Source organism: Piliocolobus tephrosceles, chromosome 17 (assembly GCF_002776525.5).
Source record: "Piliocolobus tephrosceles isolate RC106 chromosome 17, ASM277652v3, whole genome shotgun sequence".
Classification (NCBI taxonomy): Eukaryota; Metazoa; Chordata; class Mammalia; order Primates; family Cercopithecidae; genus Piliocolobus; species Piliocolobus tephrosceles.
Genome location: NC_045450.1, coordinates 59,410,209 through 59,434,189, shown reverse-complemented (window position 1 = coordinate 59,434,189; position 23,981 = coordinate 59,410,209). Strand labels below are relative to the sequence as shown.

The window sequence follows — 23,981 nt, the reverse complement described above, 5'->3', positions numbered from 1 at the left end:
TTTGATCAGACAGCTCTGGCTGCCATGTGGAGGGCAGATTGGGCTTGGGGTTGGGGGGTGGTCAAGAGTGGAAGCAGCAGGGGAGTTAAGAGGCCATTGCTGTTGTCCAAGTGGCAGATGGGGGTGGCCTGGATTGGTGACCGTGAGGATGAAGAGAATTTGAAATTTTCATGGACATGGAACCATAAGAACTTGCTGCTGCGTTGGATGCCAGCAGCGAGGGAAAGGAAGAAGTTGAGGATGACGCCAAGGTTTTGGCCTGAGCAACTGGGTGATTTGATTTATGGAAATGACTGATACTGGGGTGGGGGCCAATGTTTGGGATAGGACCATCAAAGTTCACTGGGGTCAGGTTTGAGGTGCCAAGGAAACATCAGTAGAGACTTCGAATAGTGATTGAATATATGAGTCCAGAGCTGAGCTGTCCAAGGTGGGAACCACCAGCCATATTAGACAGCACACATATAGAACATTTCCATCACTGGACAAAATCCTGCCAGATGGTGCTGGTCTAGAGCTGTGAGCCAGCACCACAGGCATTTCTCTCTGGGATAATGGCACCCAGTCTGATGGTGCTGTCTAGGAAGCTGCTGTCCGTATGTCATTCGCAAATGGCTTTTTTTTGCCCTCTCTGCTTGACCACACCAGAACGTGTATTCAGTGCGGTCCCTTACCTGTGGCCATGTCAGGCAGGCACTGACCTCCTAGAAAGACAATTTACCCTGTGGTTATTTAAGGAAGTCACTTCCTGGGGCTGAAGCAGTATTATGGTGACGAGTATAACACATAAAATGGAGGCTGTACCCACCAGGCGTCACCGGTTATCATGAGTTCTAGGATTCACTGTGTAGACTTCACTAATTTAAGAAATGTGTGATGGGGCCGGGTGCGGTGGCTCAAACCTGTAATCCCAGCACTTTGGGAGGCCAAGGTGGGTGGGTCACCTGAGGTCAGGAGTTCAAGACTAGCCTGGGTAACATGGTGAAACTCTGTCTCTGCTAAAAATACAAAAAAATCAGGCATGGTGGTGCATGCCTGTAATCCCAGCTACTCAGGAGACTGAGGCAGGAGAATCGCTTGAACCTGGGAGTTGCAATGAGCCAAGATTGTGCCCCTGCACTCCAGCCTGGGTGACAGAGCGAGACTCTGTCTCAAAAAACAAACAGAAAGAAATGTACAGTGGGAGCAGGCGGAGTAGCTCATGCCTGTAATCCCAGAAGTTTGGGAAGCTGAGGTAGAAGGATCCCCTGAGGCCAGGAGTTTGAGACCAGCCTGGGCAACATAGCATGACCTCATCTCTAAAAAAAAAAAAGTAACAGATTCGCCGGCCATTGTGACACGTGCCTACAGTCCTAACTACTCAGGAGGCTGAGATGGAAGGATTGCTTGAGCCAGGAACTGGAGGCTGAGGCTGCAGTGAGCCGTGATTGCACCACTGCACTCCAGCCTGCTGACAGAGCGAGACCCTGTGTCTTACACACACACACACACATACACAAACACAAAGAGTGAAAAAAAAAAAAGAGAACATAGGCCTGAATCCGATGGACTTGTCTTCTAGAACACACCATGCCACCTGAGATAAGAGTCAGCCAATCTTTCTAAGCATAAACATCCTTAACTGCACAGGGAGGAGATTGCATGGCCAGGCATGGGGAGAGGGAATCGCTTGAGTCAGCAAAAAGAAGTAGGAGGTATGAGGGCGGGTGGTGGTGTTGATGCTGCTGCTGCTGCTGCTGTTGTTTGGGTTTTTTAATAAAACGGTTCAGTGACTATTATTGTTTTTGTAGTATAATCATTTGCCATTTTGTAAACAGTGGCAAGAACAATATATTTTTTCTTAAATTATTAGATTATAAAAGACACATTTAGAAATATTGTTTCTGGAATAATGGCATATGAGGTTGTTTGTAAATCAATAGTCTTGATTCTCCTTTTAAAAATAGCAAAATACAGGATAATTCTTAGATTGAAGTGTTATGCAATAGATCAGAAATTTGTTATATTATAGCAGTTGGGTCAGTGAGGAGGTAATATATTTTAGGTGCCTTGTGGATAGCACATCCTGTAAACCTGCTTGAGGTGGCTTGAGGTCTCAGTCTTGAGAGAGTACGGTCCAGAAGTGGTCTTGGCAAGTCTGCAAAAGGACACGTTTTAAGGAACTCATGTCCTGCGAGCTGTTGATGCTGCTCATTGGAGTTGAAACTCAGATCCTCCCATTTTACCCCTGCAGCGAGAGGCAGGATTTTGTAAGGAAGGACCCAGAAGGGAAGCCTCCAAAAGCCCCTCTTGTTTACACTGACAAGCCCTGGCCACGCCCCCTCCAGCTGTGCTCCCAGCACAGAGACTTTCCCTGGGGGCCTCTCCAGATCCCCAGGTCCGGCATTCACTGGAAAAACCCACGTGTCTCCCTGACTCAGTGCATTCCTGGAAACTTTGCCCTAATCCGAGGTTAGAGACTGGAGGGCTGAGGATCCCGGTGGCTGCCAACAGTCAGTGGCAACATTTGGTAAAAAATGGAGCTAGTGGCTTGAAAACCCACGGGGGGTATCCTAGCGCGTTCCCCGTGGTAATTTCATTTTTTCAAGCCTCTGGCCCCTTTTGCCACGTCCTGGGTTGCCTGCCCACCTGTGCTGGCTTCTGCTTCTGGTGTCGAGGTTGCTGGCAGTGGCATCAGAGGGGCTCACTTCACGAGTAGAATCGATGCTGGGTCCGTGGTGAACAGTCAACGCCCCAGGACCCAGGACTGTCTTTTTGTCCTTCTCCACAGGCCTGAGCTGGAGAGTTGGTCACAGCTCAGGCACAAGTGTCCTGCTGGTTTTCTTTCCTCCTTTCCTCTGGCTCCCATGAATACCGGGACAGTGGCCTGCAGGGCCCATCGCCTTGCAATGATTGTGGGGATGGCGAGGGGTGGGTGGGCTTCAGGGGTTCTGAGCCTTGTCACTTGCCTGATACGGTTTCTTAGGCTACCACGGGCATCTAGAGCTCAGCTCCTGGTCGGTCCTGACTCCTGGTTTGGATCTAGAAAGGCAGAGGGCAGCTTATTAAAGATGGAAGCAAGCGGATCCGCTGCCTTCATTTCAGCCAAAAGCTTTTACGGAAAACCACCAGCTCCAAGGAGACTGCTGCTGCGGCCGCGGAGGCGGGCTTGTTAACGCGAGAGCCTCCTCCCCAAGAAAGACTCTTGCTGCAGATACAGATACCGCTCGGGACAGCCTTGGCACCATCATCTCCCTCTGGGGCCTGCCCCTTCCTAGCTGCCAGGGACCATGTACCACCCAGGGGTGCTGCGATACCTGGACCCCTCACCTTCCCCCTGGGCCTCCAAAGGGTGGGGGCAGCTGGACCCAAGGCCCGAGGCAACCATTCCGTTTCAGAAAAAGGGTTTTCAGGCAAAACCCAGGCTGTGGGATAAAAGGCCATCTGTCCGTCCCGCGGTGCCCAGCCCCGGCTTTCCCGAACAACTTGCCTTTATGCCGGCGCCCCCGCCCCCAGCCCCCGCCCGCCGCACACTGCCTCCTTTCACGCTGCCTCTATGGTGGACTTGTTTGTTTGTGGTGCAGAGCGCAGACTTTCTGTTGTTCTTCTCTGTTCTCTCCCCTGTGCGCCGTCCAAGCAAACCCTCTCGAGGGAGGACAGGGTCTGGGACCCTGGAGGAAGCTGGGGGCTTGGGGACCTCCCAGGGAGACCTCCAGGAGGGGAGAAAGGAGGGTACCTGGGGAGCCTTCCCGGGAACAGCCCTGGGAGTGGGCTGCTCTCTGCTCCCCCCGCCCCTCCAGCAGTCACTTGAGAGATCTTGAATAAGTCATTCGGGCCGCCTGTGCCTCAGTTTCCCCCGTGTGGAATGCCTCCTGCCAGTCTCTCAGGGAGAGTTGTGTCCGTCCCGGTGAGATGCCGCCGCATGTGCGCCGTGGTGAAGGTGCTTGTGGTGGAGGTGGCAGGGCTGTCCCAGCTGCCACCTGGGGGGTGGGGAAAGTGCAGAATAGAACAAGGTTTGCACTAAAGAGGGCAGCAGTTTGCTCCACTGCTCCACGCGCAGCGTTTCCATGTGGGAAAAACTGGGAAGTGACCTCTCAGGCCCTAAAGAAGGGGAACAAGGCCGCCCCTGGCTGCAGATGGGCAGCAGTAGGCTAGGAACGGACCTACTTGAATGCCTGTCCCCCCAGGGCCATCTGTGTGGCCTGCCCTTCCGGGGCCATCTGTGTGGCCTGCCCATGCGGGCCGGGTGGCAAGGCTGTGCTGACTGAAAGAGCCTGGTTTCTGCCGCGTCCTCAGCTTAGGGTGAGGGGCAGACTCCTGGCTCCTCAGCACCTGGGATGCCTCCCTCGGTTGTCCCCTCTCCTTCTTGAATTCTCTCTCCTTTGGTGGCCCGTCTTGATCCCAGGTGAAACTGATTCAGGCCTTGTTACAGGTTTTCTAGGCTCCTGGAACAAACTATCACAAACTGGGTGGTTGAACAACAGAAAGGTATTGTCTCACAGCTCTGGAGGCCAGAAGTCTGAGGAGCAAGGTGTTGGCTGGGTGGGTTCCTTCTGAGGACATTGAGGGACAGTCTGTTCCAGCCCTCACCGGAGCTGCTGGGGACTGCCAGCTGCCCTTGACAATACTTGGCTTGGAGAGGCATTGCTCCCATCTCTCCCTCCATCTTCACACGTGTGTGTCTGTGCCCAAATCACCCCTTTTATAAGGCCCACTGTAATGACCTCATCTTAACTAATTACATCTGCAATGACCCTGTTTCCCAAGAAAGTCACATTCTGAGGATCTGGGAGTTCGAACTTCAGCATAGAGATCTTTGTGAGGACTGGCATAGCTCAACCCACAACCTCTACACTGGGAAGCGAGACCCTGGAAGTAACACCCTTGATGCATGGCCTGAGTCTCTGCTGTGATTCCTTACCCCTTGCAGATTTTGTCACCTTTCTTTCTTATTTATTTATTTATTTTGAGATGGAGTCTTGCTCTGTCACCCAGGCTGGAGTACAGTGGCAAGATCTCAGCTCACTGCAACCTCCACTTCCTGAGTTCAAACGATTCTTCTGCCTCAGCCTCCCAAGTAGCTGAGATTACAGGTGCCTGCCACCATGCCTGGCTAGTTTTTGTATTTTTAATAGAGATGAGGTTTTGTCATGTTGCCCAGGCTGGTCTCAAACTCCTGACCTCAGGTGATCCATCTGCCTCGGCCTCCCAAAGTACTGGGATAACAGGCATGAGCCACCATGCCCGGCCAATTTTATCACCTTTCTAGACGTAAGGGGAGGAGAACCAGGAAAAACCAGGTCCAACCCCCACTTCTGCTCCCTGACCCAATGCTTTCTCTAGAAGCCAGTCCCTGCCTAAGGTTGCCCTTCATCAGACCTTGCTGGGACTCTGGTCCCTTTGATGCCTGCCTGCCCCGACTCCACCTGGGCCTTGGTACAACTGGCCCTGAACGCCTGCCCCATGAGGGTATACCCCAGGCTCCCCACTGGAATTCCCTGTTCCAGGAATTGACAGGGAGGAGAAAACCCCTGCTCTCGTCTGTCCCTGCTCATCCTTTTCAGTGGACAGGGCATCCCAGGGAGCAGGAGGCCTGCAACTTGCCTGGGAGTTTCAAACTGGCACACCAAGGGCGACATTTATATCCATTTGTGTTGGTTTGGCTCACATCATTTGTTTTAAATGCAAGTCAAATTTTAAAATCTGGAGATTTTACATAAAAATGTATTTTTCCAGCTTTTCATAGAAATCAGGGCCAGGCGCAGTGGCTTATGCCTGTAATCCCAGCACCTTAGGAAGCCAAGGTAGGAGGATCACCTGAGGCCAGAAGTTTGAGGCTAGGAGGATGAGACTAACCTGGGCCACATAGCGAGACCCCCTTTTCTACCAAAAAAAAAAAAAAAAAAAATTGAGCCCTGAAGTTCAAGGCTGCAGCAAGACACGATCACATCACTCCCCTCCAGCCTAGGAAACAGAGTGAGACTTTGTGTCAAAAGAAAAGAAAAAGAGAGAAGAAAAGAAATCAGAAGGTCTGACAACCCTTGGTCCCCATCTTCCTATGACTTGGAACTAAGTCAGGGCTGCCCTCTTATAATAGGGCGTGGCCCCTCTATTTCGCTGTAGTCTGCTTCATTCCCTGCAGCCTCCCTGATACGAAGATGCAGTGACAGGCCAGGCACCATGGCTCATGCCTGTAATCCCAAGAAGGCTGAGGCAGGCAGATTGCCTGAGCTCACGAGTTCAAGACCAGCCTGGGCAACATGGTGAAACTCTGTCTCTGCTAAAAATACAAAAAAGTAGCCAGGCATGGTGGTGCATGCCTGTAGTCCCAGCTACATAGGAGGCTGAGACAGGAACATCGCTTGAACTGAGGAGGCGGAGGCTGCAGCGAGACAAGATGGTGCCACTGCATTCTAGCCAGGGCTACAGAGCAAGACTCTGTCTCAAAAAAAAAAAAAAAAAAAAAAAAAAAAATCCATTGACAGTGACTCGATACTGTCCTTGTAGCTTGGGCTGACCGGAGAGGAAATAATGCCTGGTGATGAGCCAGGAATTGGTGGTGTGCTGGGAGCATTGAGGGTTGGTCCTTCTCAAAGGCTTCTCTCTCATGTGGCCCTGGACTATGGCTGGAAGGATCTAAGGAGGTTGAAGTGCCCTCCCTACCCTCCATTGCCCAGCACGTCCAGTGGCTCTCGGCTGGGAATGAGCAGTGCCTGCCGACCCCGTCTCCTTGGCAGAGCACCCCGGCCATTGCTTGTGCCCATCCTTCTCTCTCCAAGTAGACATGGGCTGTGGAAGGCTGTCTTCCTGCCTGCCCTCCCCACACATCGGTGGCCTTTCCAGGCCTGGGCTCTCAGAGTCAACCCAGCCACCCATCTGCTCGCTAATGGATCACTCAGCAGGTATTGGCGGGCCAAGCCTGTGCTGGGGACTAGGGAGTGAGCAGTGAGCAAGATTGAGTGGGGTCTCTACCGCACAGTGCTTACGGGCTAGCTTGGGATACAATCAACAGGTAAATGCGGTATCAGGAGAGCCAGGTGCCCCCTCGCCACTCAACAGCCCTGGGCCTGAACACAAGAGTGGCCAGCTGTCTCTCCTGCCTGCCTTCCCAAGGCAGAGAGGCCAGGAGGGACCGGGATGAGGGCTTCTGTTCTCAGCACCAGACTGTTGCCCTGGGATAGTCTCGTCCGCCTCAGGGTACAAGAAAGCTGTCACCTGACACAGATGGGTTGGACACCCCCTGTCAAGCCACACTCATCAACACTTGTGCTGATCATTCCTGTGAAAGCCAGTGTGAGTCTAACTACAAAATTCTTCACTTCCCTTACCAAATACTGAAACCTACCCAATTCAAAGGCATCACCAGCCAGGCGCCGTGGTTCACACCTGTAATCCCAGAACTCTGAGAGACTAAGGTGAGCAGATCGCTTGAGCTTAGGAGTTTGAGACCAACCTGGGCAACATAGCAAGACCTTGTCTCTATAAAAAATAAAAAATTCAGTGGACATAGTGGTGCACACCTATAGTCCCAGATATTTGGGAGGCTGAGGTGGGAGGATTGCTTGAACGTGGGAGTTCAAGAGCAGCCTGAGCAACAGAGCAAGACCCCCTCTCTACAAAAAATTTACCAATTAGCTGGGCATGATGGTGAACACTCATCATCCCAGCTCCTTGGGAGGCTGAGGTGGGAGGATTGCTTGAGCCTGGGAGGTTGAGGCTGCACTGAGCCAAGATCATGCCACTGCACTCCAGCCTGGGTGACCTTGTTAAAAAAAAAAAAAAAAAAAAAGGCATAATCTGGAATAATTTCCAAATACTAGGGGAAAAAAAGCACATATATCTTCATTTAAGGCACTTTTTGGTTTTTAAAGTGTTTAAAAACCACCCTTTGGCTTGCTTCCAGGACCAGGAGAGCCTTTTAAATAATGAATGTGAAAAGTTTCCAAGAAGCTTTTTCTAAAAGCCTTTTAAAGCTGGAGTTGTACCCTAGTTCCCAGGAGTGACCTCTACACACTCCTGACTCATGGATGGTGTTCACCTGTGGAATTCAAGGGTGAGCGGGCTCAACTATAAAATAAACACTGGGGCGGGAGTCTGGAAAACATGGCCCAGATCAACGTGTGTGGCGTGCGTGCAGCGCAGCCGCTCCTGGCAGGACTCATTTCCTGGAGTCCTGGTGTCCCCCAGGTGGGAATGGGAGACCTTCTTCAGGAGGGTCTTTGTCTTAGCTGCGTGTAGGGAGAGTTTTTAGACCTGGAATCTCACAACTAGACTTGAGAAAATTAATCAGTGAACAATGCACCGGAGGACGTGTCCCTGTACCTAGGAGTATTCCTGCTGCTGATACCGTGTGACACGGGCTCTGGGTTTCCTTGGAGTCTCCTCCGATGTTGGAGGTGTGTCCCATCTTGTGATAAGAACCTGGGCTTCTGCCAAGGAGGGGTGTGGTCCCGATGAAGCCACCGAGAAAGTACCTTGCTTATTTAGTCAGTCTGGGGCTTATTTGCCAGAAGCATATCAGTCCTGACATTGCTCCCTGGGGTGGCACCAGGATCCTAGAGCAGAAGCAGGAAGGAGAAGGATAGGAAGAGGCCATGCCCACCCCCTTCCCCTTTGTCCCTCTTTTCCTCAGCCTCCATAGAGAGGGTGCCTCCTCTTCTAGCCCTTGACTGGCTCTGGTCCATGATTCAGAGGGATTCTGGAGAGAGAATCCCTGGCCCCTCTGTGCTGGGGATGGAGCCGCTCGAGGTATGACCCCTGCCCTTCCTCCTGGCTCTCAGGAGCACGACAGAAATCCACAGAGCAGGGACTCCTCTGCTTTCCTTATGTCACTCAGGATACTTCCAGTTGAATGAGGAAGCTTTCAACGGCTGTTTCTATTTAACCAGCATCTCTCTAAGAAACTGGATTTTTGTAATTTTTGAAGTAGAACCTTAGAACCAGGACATGGTGAACATTTGATTTACCTCCTGTTACAGATAGATCATCGAGCCCCACATCAACCGTCTTGAGCCCAAAGAACAATTATGTGCAATTAATGCTCATAAAAACAGAATGTTGTTATAATTGTTCTGCATTAATAAATATTTTAAAATAGAGGCCGGGTATGGTGGCTCACACCAATAATCATAGCACTTCGGGAGGCAGAGGCAGGAGGATCACTTGAGTACAGGAGTTCAAGACCAGACTGGGCAACACAGTGAGACCCTATCTCTATAAAAAGAAAATAATTTTAAAAAAAATAAAATAGAACCTCTTTTGGTAAATGTCAGTATAAAGTTGCCAACTGCCTTCCTTGGAAAGAGCTGCCTTTTATCCTGACAACATGTACTTCCTATATATTTGGTTTTGAAATTTCCTCTTGTTTATGAAATGTTGCTGATAGTAAATTTAAAAAAAAAATTTTTTTTGAGACAAGGTCTCACTCTGTTGCCCAGGCTGGAGTGCAGTGGCACAATCATAGCTCACTCATAGCCTCAACCTCCTGGACTCAAATGATCCTCCTCCCTCAGCCTCCTGAGTAGCTAGGACTACAGGTGCACACTAGCACCACGCCTGGCTTTTTTTTTCTGTGATAGAGACAGTGTCTCGCTTTGTTGCCCAGGCTTGTCTCAAACTCCTGGCCTCAAGCAACCCTCCCACCTTAGCCTCCCAAAGTGCTGGGATTGCAGGCATTGGCTACCATGCCTGCCCTTGAAATATTTTTATTTGGCAAAATAAAATGCTGGCAATCTCATACCAGTCTTATATATTTTTTCATTCCGCTCATGCCTTTCCTATGTACTCGGCCAAAGGGTACTGAGAATCTATGATCTAGATTGTTGGAATTTTGATCCTTTTATCTGGGCACTGCCCTATCCAGTCCAGAGTGCAAGATGCATGTCTTGTGTCCTGGCCCGTCCCCTCAGGCAGACACCCCATCACGTGGCAGGGTGGGCAGATACACCCACTCCATTTGTTTCACATCCCCAAGGAGTGTGAGCCCTGCAGAGTTTCAGGGCTTCGCCCCCACAGCCAGGCCCACGACATGGCAGGAGTCTTGGGAGACGCTGGCTGCTTGCAGAGACCCAGCATTGAAACACAGCCCACCGGGGAAATGTGGGTGGAGCATCTGGTATTTGCAAGACCCATGCTGGGCATGGGTGTAGAAACAGGAAACAGAAATCCACAAGGTCCCTGCCTATTGGAACCTATCACACCACTGGACAAAAACAGATAATTACCCCCAACATTCACAAACAACAGGAGGCAAGAAATTATAAATACCAACTGAGTAAAAATCACAGATGGAAAGAATGACTTTTTAAAAGTTGGAAAATGGGCTGGGTGCAGTGGCTCATGCGTGTAATCCCAGCATTTTGGGAGGCGGGCAAATCACTAGAGAACAGGAGTTTAAGACCAGCCTGAGCAACATAGCAAAACCCTATCTCTACAAAAAATACAAAAATTAGCCTGCTGTGGTGGCCCCAGCTACTCAGGAGGCTGTGGTGGGAGGATCACTTGGGTCGAGGAGGTGGAAGTTGCAGTGAGCCGAGATCACTCCACCGAACTCCAGCCCTGGGTGACAGAGCAAGAGACCCTGTCTCAAAAAAAAAGTTGGAAAATGAATAGATCAGTTGCTAGAATGGTTGGAGAAGAAGATCGTGGTGGTAAAGAGAATATTCTGAGGTCCCACTGCTGGCTCGACCCCTCACTTGCTGTGGGACTGCCCCGTGGGCAGGTCCCTTCATCTGCCGAATGGGAATAAGCACTGTGCCTACTTCATGCAGTTGTTAGGAAGATTAGAGGGCTGAGCATATAGTAAACACTCATGAAATACCAACTCCCTAAATGCCCTGTCTTCTGCTTGCAGTGGTGATTCAGGTCGATATACCCAAAAGAGATCTGTGTCTACCACTCCGAGCAGTCTGAAAAGTGTAGTATAGACAAAAACATTAATAGTACTACGTATGGTAAGCCCTTCCCTGCTAAGGTGAGCCTTGCAGCTGGGTGCGATGGTTCATGCCTGTAATCCCAGCACTTTGGGAGGCCGAGGCGGGTGGATCACGAGGTCAGGAGATCAAGACCATCCTGGCAAACACGGTGAAACCCTGTCTCTACTAAAAAAATACAAAAAAGAAATTAGCCAGGCGTGGTGGTAGGCGCCTATAGTCCCAGCTACTCGGAAGGCTGAGGCAGGAGAATGGCATGAACCTGGGAGGTGGAGCTTGCAGTGAGCTGAGATGGCGCCACTGCATTCCAGCCTGGGCGACAGAATGAGACTCCGTCTAAAAAAAAAAAAAAAAAAAAAATGAGGCTTGTGTTTTGCTAGGAGAGGCAAATGGGGTTGCAGTGACTGGTACTGGGGGTACAGAGGAGGAGTCAACCATCCTACTCAAGGAAGGACTTGAGTGACCTGGAGAAAACTACCCAGGAAGAAGGAAGTCAGTAGGTCACTGGAGCAGGGTGGTGGGGAGGGATTGGAGAGGGCATGCGCTGGAGTATTTTGAAGTTAAATAGAATTGGAAGGAACAGGATTATTGAGCTGCTCTCATGGGAAGAGGGAGGACTTTTTTATTGGATATTTAAGGTATTTCCATGTATGATGTGCTATAAAATCCGCTCTTCTTTGTACTCAAGAGAGCATGAGATAGGTAGATACACACACACACACACACACACACGTATTTTTTAAATCAGGTGTTGGCCCAGTGCAGTGGCTCGCACCTGTAATCCCAGCACTTTGGGAGGCCGAGGTGGGCGGATCACCTGAGGTCAGGAGTTCAAGACCTGTCGGGGCAATATGGCCAAACTCCATCTCTATTAAAAATACAAAAATTAGCTGGGTGTGGTCATGTGCACCTGTAGTTCCAGCTACTTGGGAGGCTGAAGTGGGAAGTTGGCCTAGGCCCAGGAGACTGAGGTAGCAGTGGGCCATTGCACTCTAGCTTGAGTGACAGAATAAGAGCCTGTCTCAAAAAAATAAAAAAATTCAGGTATTAGCTTGGTGATACAGACTAAATACGCTGAGACACACAGACTAAGACAGGACCACAAAAGCCGACTTTTAGGTTATATGTGGATTTTCCCATAAAATGTCAAAATACTGTCAGCATCAGGTTCTCTTGGGTCTGTTTGGAAACAAAAATGTACAAGTCATGACAGTAGCCTCTTGGCCACCAGCCAGTGCCCAGCTTCCAGCTCCCTGCCATGGCCACCAGCACCATGGCTTCCTTCAGTCACAAGGACACAGAGAAGGCAAGCGTTCTCTCCGCCCCTCCTACGGGGAAGCATGGGTTTCACTTTACGTGCCAGCCTGCTCGCTCTGGCCTCACCCTGCGTGACATCAGAGCTGGCTGGGGCTGTGTGCTTTTCTGAGCACATTGCATTTACCTCTTTGTGAGTTCAATTTAACCTTGAGTCCACTTGGGCACTGCTCTGCCAATCCCACCCCACGTGTGGCTGCCGACTGACTGGCACTTGGGTGTTGCTGCAGGGACAGCCTCCCTCGCTCCCTGCTGCCTTTCTTCCTTGTGGGTATGTGGCCCTAGAAGCCACAGCCTGTGACTCATCAGCGTGGCCCCGTGAGCCCCAGCAGGTGCCCTGGGCACTACCCTGGTACTCTCTTTGCCTGGCAACTACCAGGGACCTGAAAGAGGACTGGCAGGGACCCCTTTCCCGGAGGGCTCCCACTAAGCAACCTCCTTTCCCTGCAGTCTCTCCGCCGGCTCACTTCCTCTTCCAGATTTTTCTGCCTGTTTTGTTTATGTAGAAATTTTATTATTATTATTATTATTATTATTATTATTATTATTTTGAGACGGAGTCTCGCTCTGTCGCCCAGGCTGGAGTGAAGTGGCACGATCTCGGCTCACTGCAACCACTATCTTCCAGATTCAAGCGATTCTCCTGCCTCAGCCTCCCAAGTAGCTGGGATTACAGGCGCACACCACCACGCCTGGTGAACTTTTTTGTATTTTTAGTAGAGATGAGTTTTCACCATGTTGGCCAGGCTGGTCTCAAACTCCTGACCTCAGGTGATCCACCCACCTTGGTCACCCAAAGTGCTGAGATTACAGGTGTGAGCCACTGCGCCTGGCTGGAAATTTTTTTTTTTTAAGGGAGATGTAAAATACAGAGAATAACAATGCTCACATCAGGGTCTCTCTGTTTTTAGAAGTACCCAACGTCCTTGATCTCCACCACCCTGCCCCACCCATGGGGCTCTCACCACTCCTGGCTGCCTCTCCTCGGGGCAGCTTGCCCTCTTCCCTCACCCACAGTATATAATCCTCTCGTATCTTTTCTTTCCAGGGCTCCATGGAGAACGAGGCTGTAGCCCTTGAGGAAACTCAGAAGACAGATCCTGCTATGGAACCACGGTTCAAAGTGGTGGATTGGGACAAGGTACCTGGCATAGGATGGAGTGCGGTGATAACTGGGGGCTGGCGGGTATAAGGAGAGGGAGAGAATGTGTGGAGCCAAAGGTGGGAGTGGGCATGACATGTGCCCAGGGGAGAAGGGAAGGGGAAGCAGGTGTCCACAGCCCACAGGCGTGACCTGGGGCAGCAAACTCAGGCAGGGGTGTGCCTCATTCGTGGAAAGTTCAGAAAAATAGCAGACAAGGTCTCAACATGGAGCCAGATCCCAGACACTCTTGGAGAAGAAGAATTCTCCCACCAGGACCCCTGAAGCTGAGAAGGGGCTGTGACAGGGTTGGCAGGCCCAGACATGCCCACTTTGACCAGGGTGCAAGGTAGAGCTGCCCCTGGCACCTGCAATCATCTGGAAGCGACATTGGCCAGTGCAGGGCACAGGAGCCTGCTGAGTCCAGCAGGAGATGGCACTGAAGCCATCCTCCGTGTTTGGGAGAAGTCGGAAGTGCCTGCAGTCTTAGGATAAGCCTCCTTTGGCATCGAGAGGCCAGTGCCTTGCTGTGGCTGAGCAGACCCCATAGACCGGTGAGGTGAGCCCTGGAGGAGCTGAGTGGTCCCGGTGGAAAAGGAGTCACTCAGTGGCGGGGGAGAAGCAGCGTTGCCTGGTTGGGGGTCACTGGAGGGAGCGGGTTTGGTGCCATTTCCTTCCAGCTTAGGAACAGACACAAATGTGCATGTCCATAAACCCCTACCCTGCGTGCCCTCTGCCTAGGCTGGGCCTCAAAGACACAGAAACAGACAGGACTGGCCCGTCCCCGCGGGAACTCACAGCCTGGTGGAGGGGACAGTAACCCCTCCCCACCACAGCCATAAACAGTTATTACCCCAGGAGGCGGCGTGGGATGCATGCCCAAGGAACACTGGCGAGTAGAGTGGGGCGGGGACCCCACAAAGCTGACTCTGCTGGGCCCCCTTGGCCTTGATGCTGGGAACATGGAGATCCCAACGGTCACATGAGATCACAACTGCTTCTGGGAGAACCCATCCGCCCACAGCACAGGCGCCTGGGGGATCCAACCAGAGAGGCTGAAAGAAGTTGTTCTGTGCCACGTCCCCTCCTGAGAGGTGCAGAACCCAGGGGAAGATGGGGGCCAGCCGGAGGAAAGGCTGCCCGGCCACGCAGCTGGCAAGCTGGGACCTGGTTTCTGAGCCTCAACCCCCAGCTTGGGCCCTGGGCGCTGTCAGGGTCAGAACCTCAGTCTGGAACAGGGGGAGATCAGAGGGGAATGGGGAGAGTTTGCAGAATGATGAGGGACCAGAGGGTGAGCTGCAGTGTGTCCTGGCTCAGGGTCTTGTCCTGAGTGACCAGTGGATGGTACCGGAAGGAGCTGTAGAGAAAGGCATCTGTGAGCTTGGCTTAGGGTTTGAATTCTGAAAAGAGCTGACCGGGACTGAGCAAATGTGGCAGCCATCAGGGTGGAGTGACATGAACAAAACTGTCCTGGAGGGAGGAGCTGGGGTCTGAGGCTGGCTGGGGACGGGAGATCCAGCCCACATTGCCAGCTCTGCGGCCAGCTCCTCCCAGTCTCCTCCAGCTGTGGTTCAGGGCAGACCCCGGCCCCATCACTGCAGGAGGCGAGGGGAGGATTAAGCCGGGCTGTGCCACCATCACCTGTGCTGTCACCACGACCACACCCAAGAGGACAAGGGGCCCCTCCTCCCCCATGGCCTGCTCCCTGCCTGGCTCTGGGCCAGCCGTCCAGGCAGCCTGACTCACCTTCTCCACCTCTCTCATTCTGTCTCCGCACACTCACTCTTCCTCCCCTTCCCCCTGTGTCCCTAGGCTGAGACAGAAGGGTGAGGGCTGGGCCCAGGAGGATGTGGAGGCCTACTCTGGGTGGAGCCCCCACCCACCCGGGTGTGCATGGGAACCCCCCTTAGCACCCCAGAACATCAGCACAAGGAGCGGGGCTTCCCGGGAGCGTGGAGGGTGCTTTTCTGCTTTTTCCTTTTCTTTTAACTTTGGATTTTCCAAAAAAGGGTGCTGCTGCTCTCTCGTTTACCTCACAGGCAATCCCAGCTCTGTTAGCGGGAACAGAGAGGCTGGGGGAGCCCACCAGCGCTCCAACCGGAGCCCTCCATCTGTTGTTGACCCAGGCAGGGGGTGCTGGGGTGGGTCTTTTGGGTCAGGACATGGAGGAGCTGGGAGAGAGGCCATGTAGGCGGCAGCTTTGTCTCAGCCGAGGGTCCCCAGGTCTAGGGTGGATTTGCACACCTGCTCCTGGGGCGGAAGGGCTTGCCGGTGTTAACCCTTCTGGCTTCACCTCCAAGCTCAGTACTGCACTTGCTGCCGAAGACTGGAGTCCTGGCCTCCCAGGATCCAGTTTCCCTGGCCCTAGAAGGTGGGGACAGAGTGGGCCATGCTGGGAAGAGTGAGGGGACCCTAGGCCATGGAGCCAGGGCAGAGTTAGAAGGATCTGAAAAGACGCGAGAAGAGGCAGGAAGCAAACCCTGGTGCCCCTCCCTGCTCAGAGGTCAGGGATAGTCTGACTTTCAGGCTCCGTGTGGAATTTTACCAGAACAGTTTCTAAATCATCCCTTTAGTCACCCAGCCAGGCAGGACCCAGGCTTCCTTATGGGACAAGAAGCCAGGCTGTGGATTCTCACCCTCCACATCCCTCCCCATTTCTAGAACACAGCCAGGTGACGTGGCCAGAGCTGCCCACCACTCTCAGCTCCTGGACACACCTGTCCCCCTGGTCCAGCAGCCTCTTTTGCCACTTCGCCATGTCTTTTTCGGAGCCCTCCCTTGGGAGCCCTCTCCACCCTTTCTGCCCTGGGGACCAGCCTCCCTTTGGGGAAGTGTAGAGAACAGGTGTGATTTGAGGGGTTTGCAGAAGTTCCCTGCCCAGACACTCAGCAGCAGAGTTAGCCCTGAATCCACACCCCTTGTACTGAGCCCTCACTGTGTGCCAGCCGCTTTAAATATGTTATTAGTTATCTGCTTTAATCCTGCTGATAGCACGAGGGATAAGGATTATAATTATCCTGATTTAACTGATGAGGAAGAGCTTAAATCTCCCGCCCAAAGTCACCTCTGGGCACACTAGCAGCCCAGATAGCGGCCCCTCCCCTCCACAAGGTACTGGAACCTTCCCACCCTGACAGCTGACCATGAATAAGACCCCAAGACCCGTGAGTAGGAGAGGGGGTGGCAGAGGGAGGGAGGAAGCTGAGAAGATACCGGTGGTGTCTCCCAAGCCAGCCACGTCCTCTTCCCCATCCTTCCTCAGGCTAAGCCAGATGCTGGCATAACCGGCTTCCTTCCAGCCTCTGGGGCTGGCCAGTGGGTCTGATCACCCTCTTCCCTCAAGGGACAGATAGACCCGTCCAGCAGGCGTGTCAGTAGTCAGCTCCCCAAACTCCCTGTCCCTGCCCCCTGCCCGGCATAACACACACCACCCTGACACCAGGGTCCCCCGGGCCGGGCAAGGCCATTTGATACTGGCCATAGTGTTTCACCTGTTTAGGACCCCCAGATCAGTCACTGAGAACTCAGGAAGGTAGCATCTGGATCAGAAAAAGGCCCTTTTGGCCAACACACTCGCGGGGGGACCAGCCTCGGCACTGTGAGCACTGGCTTGGCTCTCCTCCAGGTACCCTGCCTGCCTAGTCGCCTTGGGCCCCCTCGGGCCTCCTTTCTCTCTATAATCCCTCCCTGCCAGAGGAGGGGTCTGGAGGCCCCAACATTCAAAGGGGATGACAACACCCAAGACTGTCATTACAGGGCTTAGGGTCCCTGAGTCTCCTCTCTCCCTGCCTCCTTGCCCAGAGCTCCTGGCCCCTCTTCAGAGGAGCTCAGTGGTGCTCAAAAAATACCCCAAGGCAGAAAGCAGGCAGGTGGGCTGGGCACTGCCTTCTGCTTCTGTGGTCTTAGAGGACACCCTAGAAGGGCATAGACAGGGCAGGCTGGGCGGCAAGAGATGCCACGTGGTGTTCCAGTATGATGGAGAAAGCTATTCCCTCTATCTTTTTAATTTTTTTAGAGACAGGGTCTTCCTCTGTCACCCAGGCTGGAGTACAGTGGCAAGATTGTAGCTCACTGCAGCCTCAACCTCCCAGGCTCAAGCCATCCTCCCACCTCAGCTTCCTAAGTAGCTGGGACTACAGGTGCATACACCATGCCTGGCTAATTTTCTTAAATTTTTTTGTAGGGATAGGGTCTCACTATGTTGCCCAGGCTGGTCTCAAACTCGCAGACTCAGTGATCCTCCCACCTTGGCCTCCCAAGGTGCTGGGATTGCAACCCTGCGTCTTATTATTGAGTGGGATTATCTGGAGGATCTGGTGGAATGTACTAAGAGATATCAGAAAGTGTGACGCAAGGGAAGACCACCCTACCTGGTTTTGGGGTGGGGCCCCGGGCAGGCCCCCTTCACTCATCTTCAGCCCTAAGGGCAGGGTCATGCCTGCTTTCTGCCAGCGCTCAAGCCGTCTTTCCTTTCTGCCTGTGGCTCTGGCATTTTTGCTCCCTATCCACTCTCCACTGCCTGATTCCTCGTGGGATGAGCCTGAGGCCACCTCCCTGTCCTCACATCCCCTGGTGACGGGAGGGTCACAGGGCTCAGGCGGAGGAGGCAGGTGATCCGGAACCTCAAGTCCACCTCTGGACTCGAGCTTGTCCGTTAGACCGCACAGGACGGGCCTGCAGTCACTCCAGCAACGCCACCAAGAGCCCCACCTTGCTGCCCCCACTGACCACCGCTGGGCTTCCTCACAGCCTCTGTACTGAGGAAGTCACAGCCGTGGGGTCCCGATCTGGCTGCCAGGAGGCCTCCTGGCTGAGCCTGGGCTGTGAGCGGGGCACTCAAGTCCAGGCCCTGCCACAGCACGTGCAGCCGAACATCTGACCCTGTCTTCTCATCTGTCAAAGGAGGTCATCATTGGCCCCAACTCCCAGAATTAAGGCTCATGAAGCATAGGGGATGTGAGGCCTGAGCCCCGGCTGACCGGCGACCAGGCTGCAGAAAACAGGCCCCCACTCCTGTCCCGCGGCCCCGGCTGCCTGGAAGCACATCCTCCACCTCTCTGCTCAGAAAGCTGCCCTCCAGCGATGTGCCCTGAGTTTGGGTGGACATTTCTTCAAACAATTGCCTTAACTCATCGCTGTGGGAGTGGGCAGTGCTGCTGACCCTGAGCAGCTACCCCCCCCCCCACCCGCCGCCTACTCCCGCTCACCACCTTTGCCACCTTGGGGAGAAGCAGATTCTGGGCACACCATTCCCCAAGAAAGCATCCTGTGCCACCTGGCCCTGTGCTGCCCGGGAGGAGGGGTCCTGGGGAGGGAGAGGAGGAAAACGGGGAAGGCCCCCTCCTACCTGGGCACATCGCCCTTCCGCCCACCCTTTGGGCAGCAGGCTGCCCTTCCCCCCTACCCATGCTGCTGCGGGCCACATTCCTGGCATAGCCTGGGAGAGGCCGTCCCCTTCTCTCTAAGGCGGGAACAGAGCAGGCTGGGGGGTGGGGCATGGACACCACGCAGTTGGCACAAGGTGCTTTGGCCAAATCCACTCCCCCTTGCATCGCTTCCTGGGCCCAGGCCCGTTGGTCGGGTCTTTGAATCACCAAAAAACCCCTCCACCCCAATGAGCTGCTCATTCCAGAGCAGTTTTGGGCATAACTGTGCTGGTGCCCATGCAGGCCAGCTTCCTCTGGGCGGCCCCGAGGGCTGGGCACGCCTCTCTAGCGTCCGGTTCCACTGCTGTAAAAGGGGACTTGTGACTGTAGGGGGAGCCATGAGAGCCCCCAGATGCCTGGGAAGTGGAGGCGTCATCAGTGGCCTGATCTCCCCTTCTCCCCACCCCAGCCACGAACATAGCCTGTAAACCTGTGCCCATGCCTTCCCTCTGTCCCCCAAGCCTTGGGAAGAAAGGACTAAATGGGGCCAGGACTGGGAACGAGCTGGAAGGAAGAGACCCACTGATGTGGTAGGAGTAGGAGGGGTCTTCGGTCAGGTAGAAGAGGGTGGGCGGAAGGTGTGGTGCCCAGGTAGGAGGGGGCCTTCCCTGCTTTGCTCCGGGATCCCCCTCCCCAGGACCCCTCCTCCCAGGCAGCACAGGGCCAGGTGGCCTAGGATGCTTTCCTGGGGAATGGTGTGCCCGGAATCTGCTTCTCCCCAAGGTGGCGAATGTGGTGAGTGGGGGCAGGCGGGAGGCGGAATAGTTGCTCAGGGTCAGCGGCACTGCCCACCCCCACGACGATGAGCTAAGGCCATTGTTTGGTCAGGCAGAGCAGGAAGTGAAATGTGTCTTGCATCGCTTCCCAACTCATTGGATCCCAAGCCGTCATCTTCTGTTGTCCTCCCTTCTCAAAACCAGATCCCGCCAGCTGCCATGTTGAAAACGACCAGCAAGTGAGAGGCCTCGAACCTCTCAGCACCCAGCTGAGCCTTTCTCCTTCAGTGCTCAGGACTGGAAGACGATTAAGAAAGGACACCCTATCAGTGCATGTACCGCCTAAATCAAGGTCAAGTGCACAGGGGGCCAGTCGCAGCTCTTGGGAAACTGTATGGAGGCTGCTACAAGCTGGGGGAAGGGGGAGGGAGGCTTCCATTTCAGGCCCAACCAATCCTATCTCAAGAGTCACTTGATCTCTCAGGCCTCAATATCCTCATCTATAAATTGGGTCGGGGGTTGGCGGGCCTGAATCTGTGCTTCTCTGGAAGGTTCATGGGGCTTCGCCTGGAATAGCGGGACTGAGGCCCCAGTCGTAGAACTATCGGTGTTGGCCTTTGATGACTGAGGGGAGTGTTCACAGAAGGGAGAGCGAGGCCTTCCTGGGATTCCTCCAGGGTGGTCCTTCAGCCCCAGAGTGAAGTGGGCACCTTCCCTGGGCACCCAGGAGGGCTTCCTTGTGGAGACACAGCATAGACTAGATACAGAACTCGGGTGTGAGGCCCTCCATGGCCCCAGACAGGCAAGACGCAGCTTGGGGCTGACTCTCGAGCACAAGTCCACCATGTGTGCAGGTGGCAGTGCTTGTGTCTACCCAAGGAGTAGCTGAAATCTAGTCAATCAAATGACAGACCCCTGTGCTGGGGCTGTTCCCACCACACCTGTAAACACATCTTCCACAGTCTAGTTCCGGTTTCCACACCAGCTCTGTGCTTTTGTTCTGTCTCCTGTACATCCAGGTGTGAGATCTAGGCTGAAGTCCCTGCTTATAGCTTACCTAGACATTTGTTCTTGTGGTTCAACTGAATTCAACGTATGAATCCTATGCCATTTTCGGCTGGGCACAGTGGCTCACATCTGTAATCTCAGCACTTTGGGAGGCCGAGGCAAGATCACCTGAAGCCAGGAGTTCAAGACCAAACTGGCCAACATGGTGAAACCCCATCTCTACTAAAAATACAAAAAAAATTAGCCAGGTGTGGTGGTACACACCTGTAGTCCCAGCTACCCAGGAGGCTGAGGCAGGAGAATCACCAACCGGGGAAGCAGAGGTTGCGGTGAGCCGAGATCATGCCACTGCACTCCAGCCTGGGTGACAGAGTGAGACTCGATCTCAAAAAAAAAAAGAAAAAGAATCGTATGCCATTTTCTACTTGCTTCACAAAATAAAGACAAAATGGATCAATAGATTAAAATTTGCCCAAACCATTGCTAGGCTGAGAGAGGGACCCCCTGGCCACATCCCTGTACTATAGCTGGAAAAGATCATAGTTCAAGATGGCTCAGTCTGTGTAAAGTGCACATGTGAATCACAGGATAGCAGGCTCTGTCATGTGTAACATGCAAAAGTGGGACACAGAAAAACCAGGGGCGCTGGCCAGGCACAGTGGCTCATGCTTATAAGCCCAGCATTTTGGGAGGCTGAGGCGGGAGGATCAATTGAGCCCTTGAGCCCAGGAGTTCGAGACCAGCCTACGCAACAGAGTGATACTTCGTCTCTAAAAAAAAAAAAAATTAGCTGGGCATAGTGGTGTGAGCGTGTAGTCCCAGCTACTCGGGAAGCTGAGGTGGGAGGATCGCTTGAGCTTAGGAAGTTGATGCTGCAATGAGCCATAGCCATGCCACCGCACTCTCACTTGGGCAACAGAGCAAGTCCCTGTCTCAGAAAAGGAAAGGACCAGGGGATTCATTTGAGAGAGATGGTCGTAAGTTACAGATGTATATTATTATCTTTAGAGCAACAACTGCAAGGAAAATACCAAAAGCATAGCTGAAAGGTCAATAGAGGCGATAGGATGGAATGTTGTAAAATATTTCATTCAAACAAGACAAAGGAAGAACAGAGGAGACAAATAGAAAATAGCAGCCAGGTGTGGTGGTGCCCACCTGTAATCCTAGCTACTCGGAAGGCTGAGGCGGGAGGAATATTTGATCTCCAGAGTTCAAGGCTGTAGTGAGCCAAGATCGTGCCACTGCACTCCAGCCTGGGTGACAGAGCAAGCCCTGTCTCAAAAAAAAAAAAAAAAAGAAGGAAAGAATGAGAAAAGAAAACCAGAGTAGAGCTACGCCAACATTAAATGTAAATAGATTTAGTGCTTCAATTAAAAGGCAGAGATGGCCAGGTGTGGTGGCTCACACCTGTAATCCCAGCGCTTTGGGAGGCCGAGGCAGGTAGGATCACCTGAGGTCAGGAGTTCAAGACTATCCTGGCCAACACGGTGAAATCCCATCTCTACTAAAAATACAAAAAAAAAAAAAAAGAAAAGAAAAGAAAAAAATAGCTGGACGTAGTGGCAGGCACCTGTAATCCCAGATACTTAGGAGGCTGAGGCAGGGAGAATTGCTTAAACCCGGGAGGCGGAGGTTGCAGTGAGCCGAGATGGCACCATTGCCATCTTGGCCTAGGCAAAAATAGTGAAACTCTTTCTCAAAAAAAAAAAAAAAATTGGCAGAGAGAGATTGTCTGACTAGATTAAAGAAGAAGATCCAACTATATTCTGTCTGCAAGAGATGCACCTTAAATGTAAAGGCATACACAGGTTGAAAGGAAAAGTATGGGAAAACATGGATCCTGTGCACACCAAGCTTCAGGAAACCAACGTGATTCTATTACTACCCAAGCAGACTTCAGGACAAGGAGTATTTCCAGGGACCAAGATGGCTCTTTCCCAGTGGTAAAGGGGCCAACTCATCAAGGAGACATAAGTGGGCAACCTTAGGCAGATTACTCAGCCTCGGTTTCCCCATCTGCAAAATGACAATAGTTAGAATACTCACCTAGTTAGGGGTATGGCGAGGATCAAGTGACTGAACCTGTGTCAGGTGTTTAGAACCATGCTTGACACATAAGCAGGGCTCCATGGGGATTAGCTCTGAGTGCTACTGCAGCTGGGACAAAGCCTCGCATTCTCACCGTGACCCTGGCACAACTTCTTCTAAGGTGGGGCTCTGCAGACTGCCACAAGATAAGGTGTAAAGCCACCAGCTGGTTCCTCCAGTTCTTTTTCCTGGTAGTGGTGGTAGCGGTTGTGGTGGTGCAGGGTGTGTGTGTGTGTGTTTAGAGACCTAGGGCAGAGGACTGGAGGGAATGAGACAGCACACTTCCAGTGACCCCACTTGCTGCTAGACTCAAGGGCTGAGATCAAGGAGACTGGGGTCAGGAAGGGAGCAGCGACTAGGTGCAGTTTAGATGATTGCTTGATTTAGTTAGTGCCGGGGTGAGATGGCTCCAGGCTGACTTGGATTGTCTTCCAGCCTGAGAAGCAGGAAGCGAACCTCCCAACCCCCACCCCTGCCACAGGAAGGCAGCCAGTACCTGGGACCTGCCAAGTTCACATGGCAGAAGCCACAGCTTTCTTTGGGCCTTTCATCCTGGTGACAGGCACAGAGAGAAACCCAGTGGCCTTGCCTGCTTGCTCCCGGGACCCCCACACCCCTGCTCCCAGGCTGTGATGGCAAGACTAGCTCCACCTCCAGAGGAGCTGGGGGCATGTGAGGGCCGGTTCCTGGAAGACCCGCTGGGGCTGCAGGCTTTGGTGAAGAGGCCTGTACAAGGATGAGATTGCGGCCAGGGTCAGGGGAAGGCGGGTTTCTGGAATCACTGATGGCTGTTTCATCCAGGCCTGCAAGCTCTTCCACGTGCAGCCCTTGCTCCTCTCCCTTCCTCTCCCTGCTTATGGTTCCCCCACTTCCCACCTGCAGTGACTGCCTGACTCTCCGTGCTGAAGATTGGCCTGGCATCCACCGCGGCACCCTCATCCTCAGTCCGATTGTGGGTGGCGGATTGGGGCCCACCAGCATCACAGATGAGGGCACTGAGGGGCCCCGAGAGGAAAAGATGCATGTCCAGGATCTCACAACTGGCCAAAGGCACAGCCAGGCTTTAATGGTGTTCCCCTCACTCCAGGTTCATTGTTCTTTACTGGATTCGGTCCAGATTAACCTAGCACTGGCTTGTCAGAAATCTCCAAGGGCTTCCCCTTGCCTGGAGCTGAAATCTGCAAACTTTTCTGAGCTTGCATCCCTATGAGTAAAACTTTCTGCGCACACTCTCCATTATGTGTCCATTTAAATTATTTCTAAAGTATTTGTATGTGTTAATGTACTCTCATATTCTGTGTGTTAGAAAACATTCAAATGCCGTGTAAAGGTGAGAAAAAGCCTGCGTAGTGACACACAATCTAAGCACCCAAGA

The 23,981-nt window shown here is 52.9% G+C and overlaps 1 protein-coding gene across 1 annotated transcript in view; it reads left to right on the top strand.

Annotated features, from left to right (window-relative positions):
- Positions 1-23,981, top strand: part of FA2H (fatty acid 2-hydroxylase) — a 67,015-nt gene that overhangs the window by 24,278 nt on the left and 18,756 nt on the right. Inside the window, exon 2 of the mRNA XM_023202450.1 lies at positions 13,273-13,365. Coding sequence (XP_023058218.1) covers positions 13,273-13,365 — 93 coding nt within the window. The remainder of the gene's footprint in view (positions 1-13,272; positions 13,366-23,981) is intronic.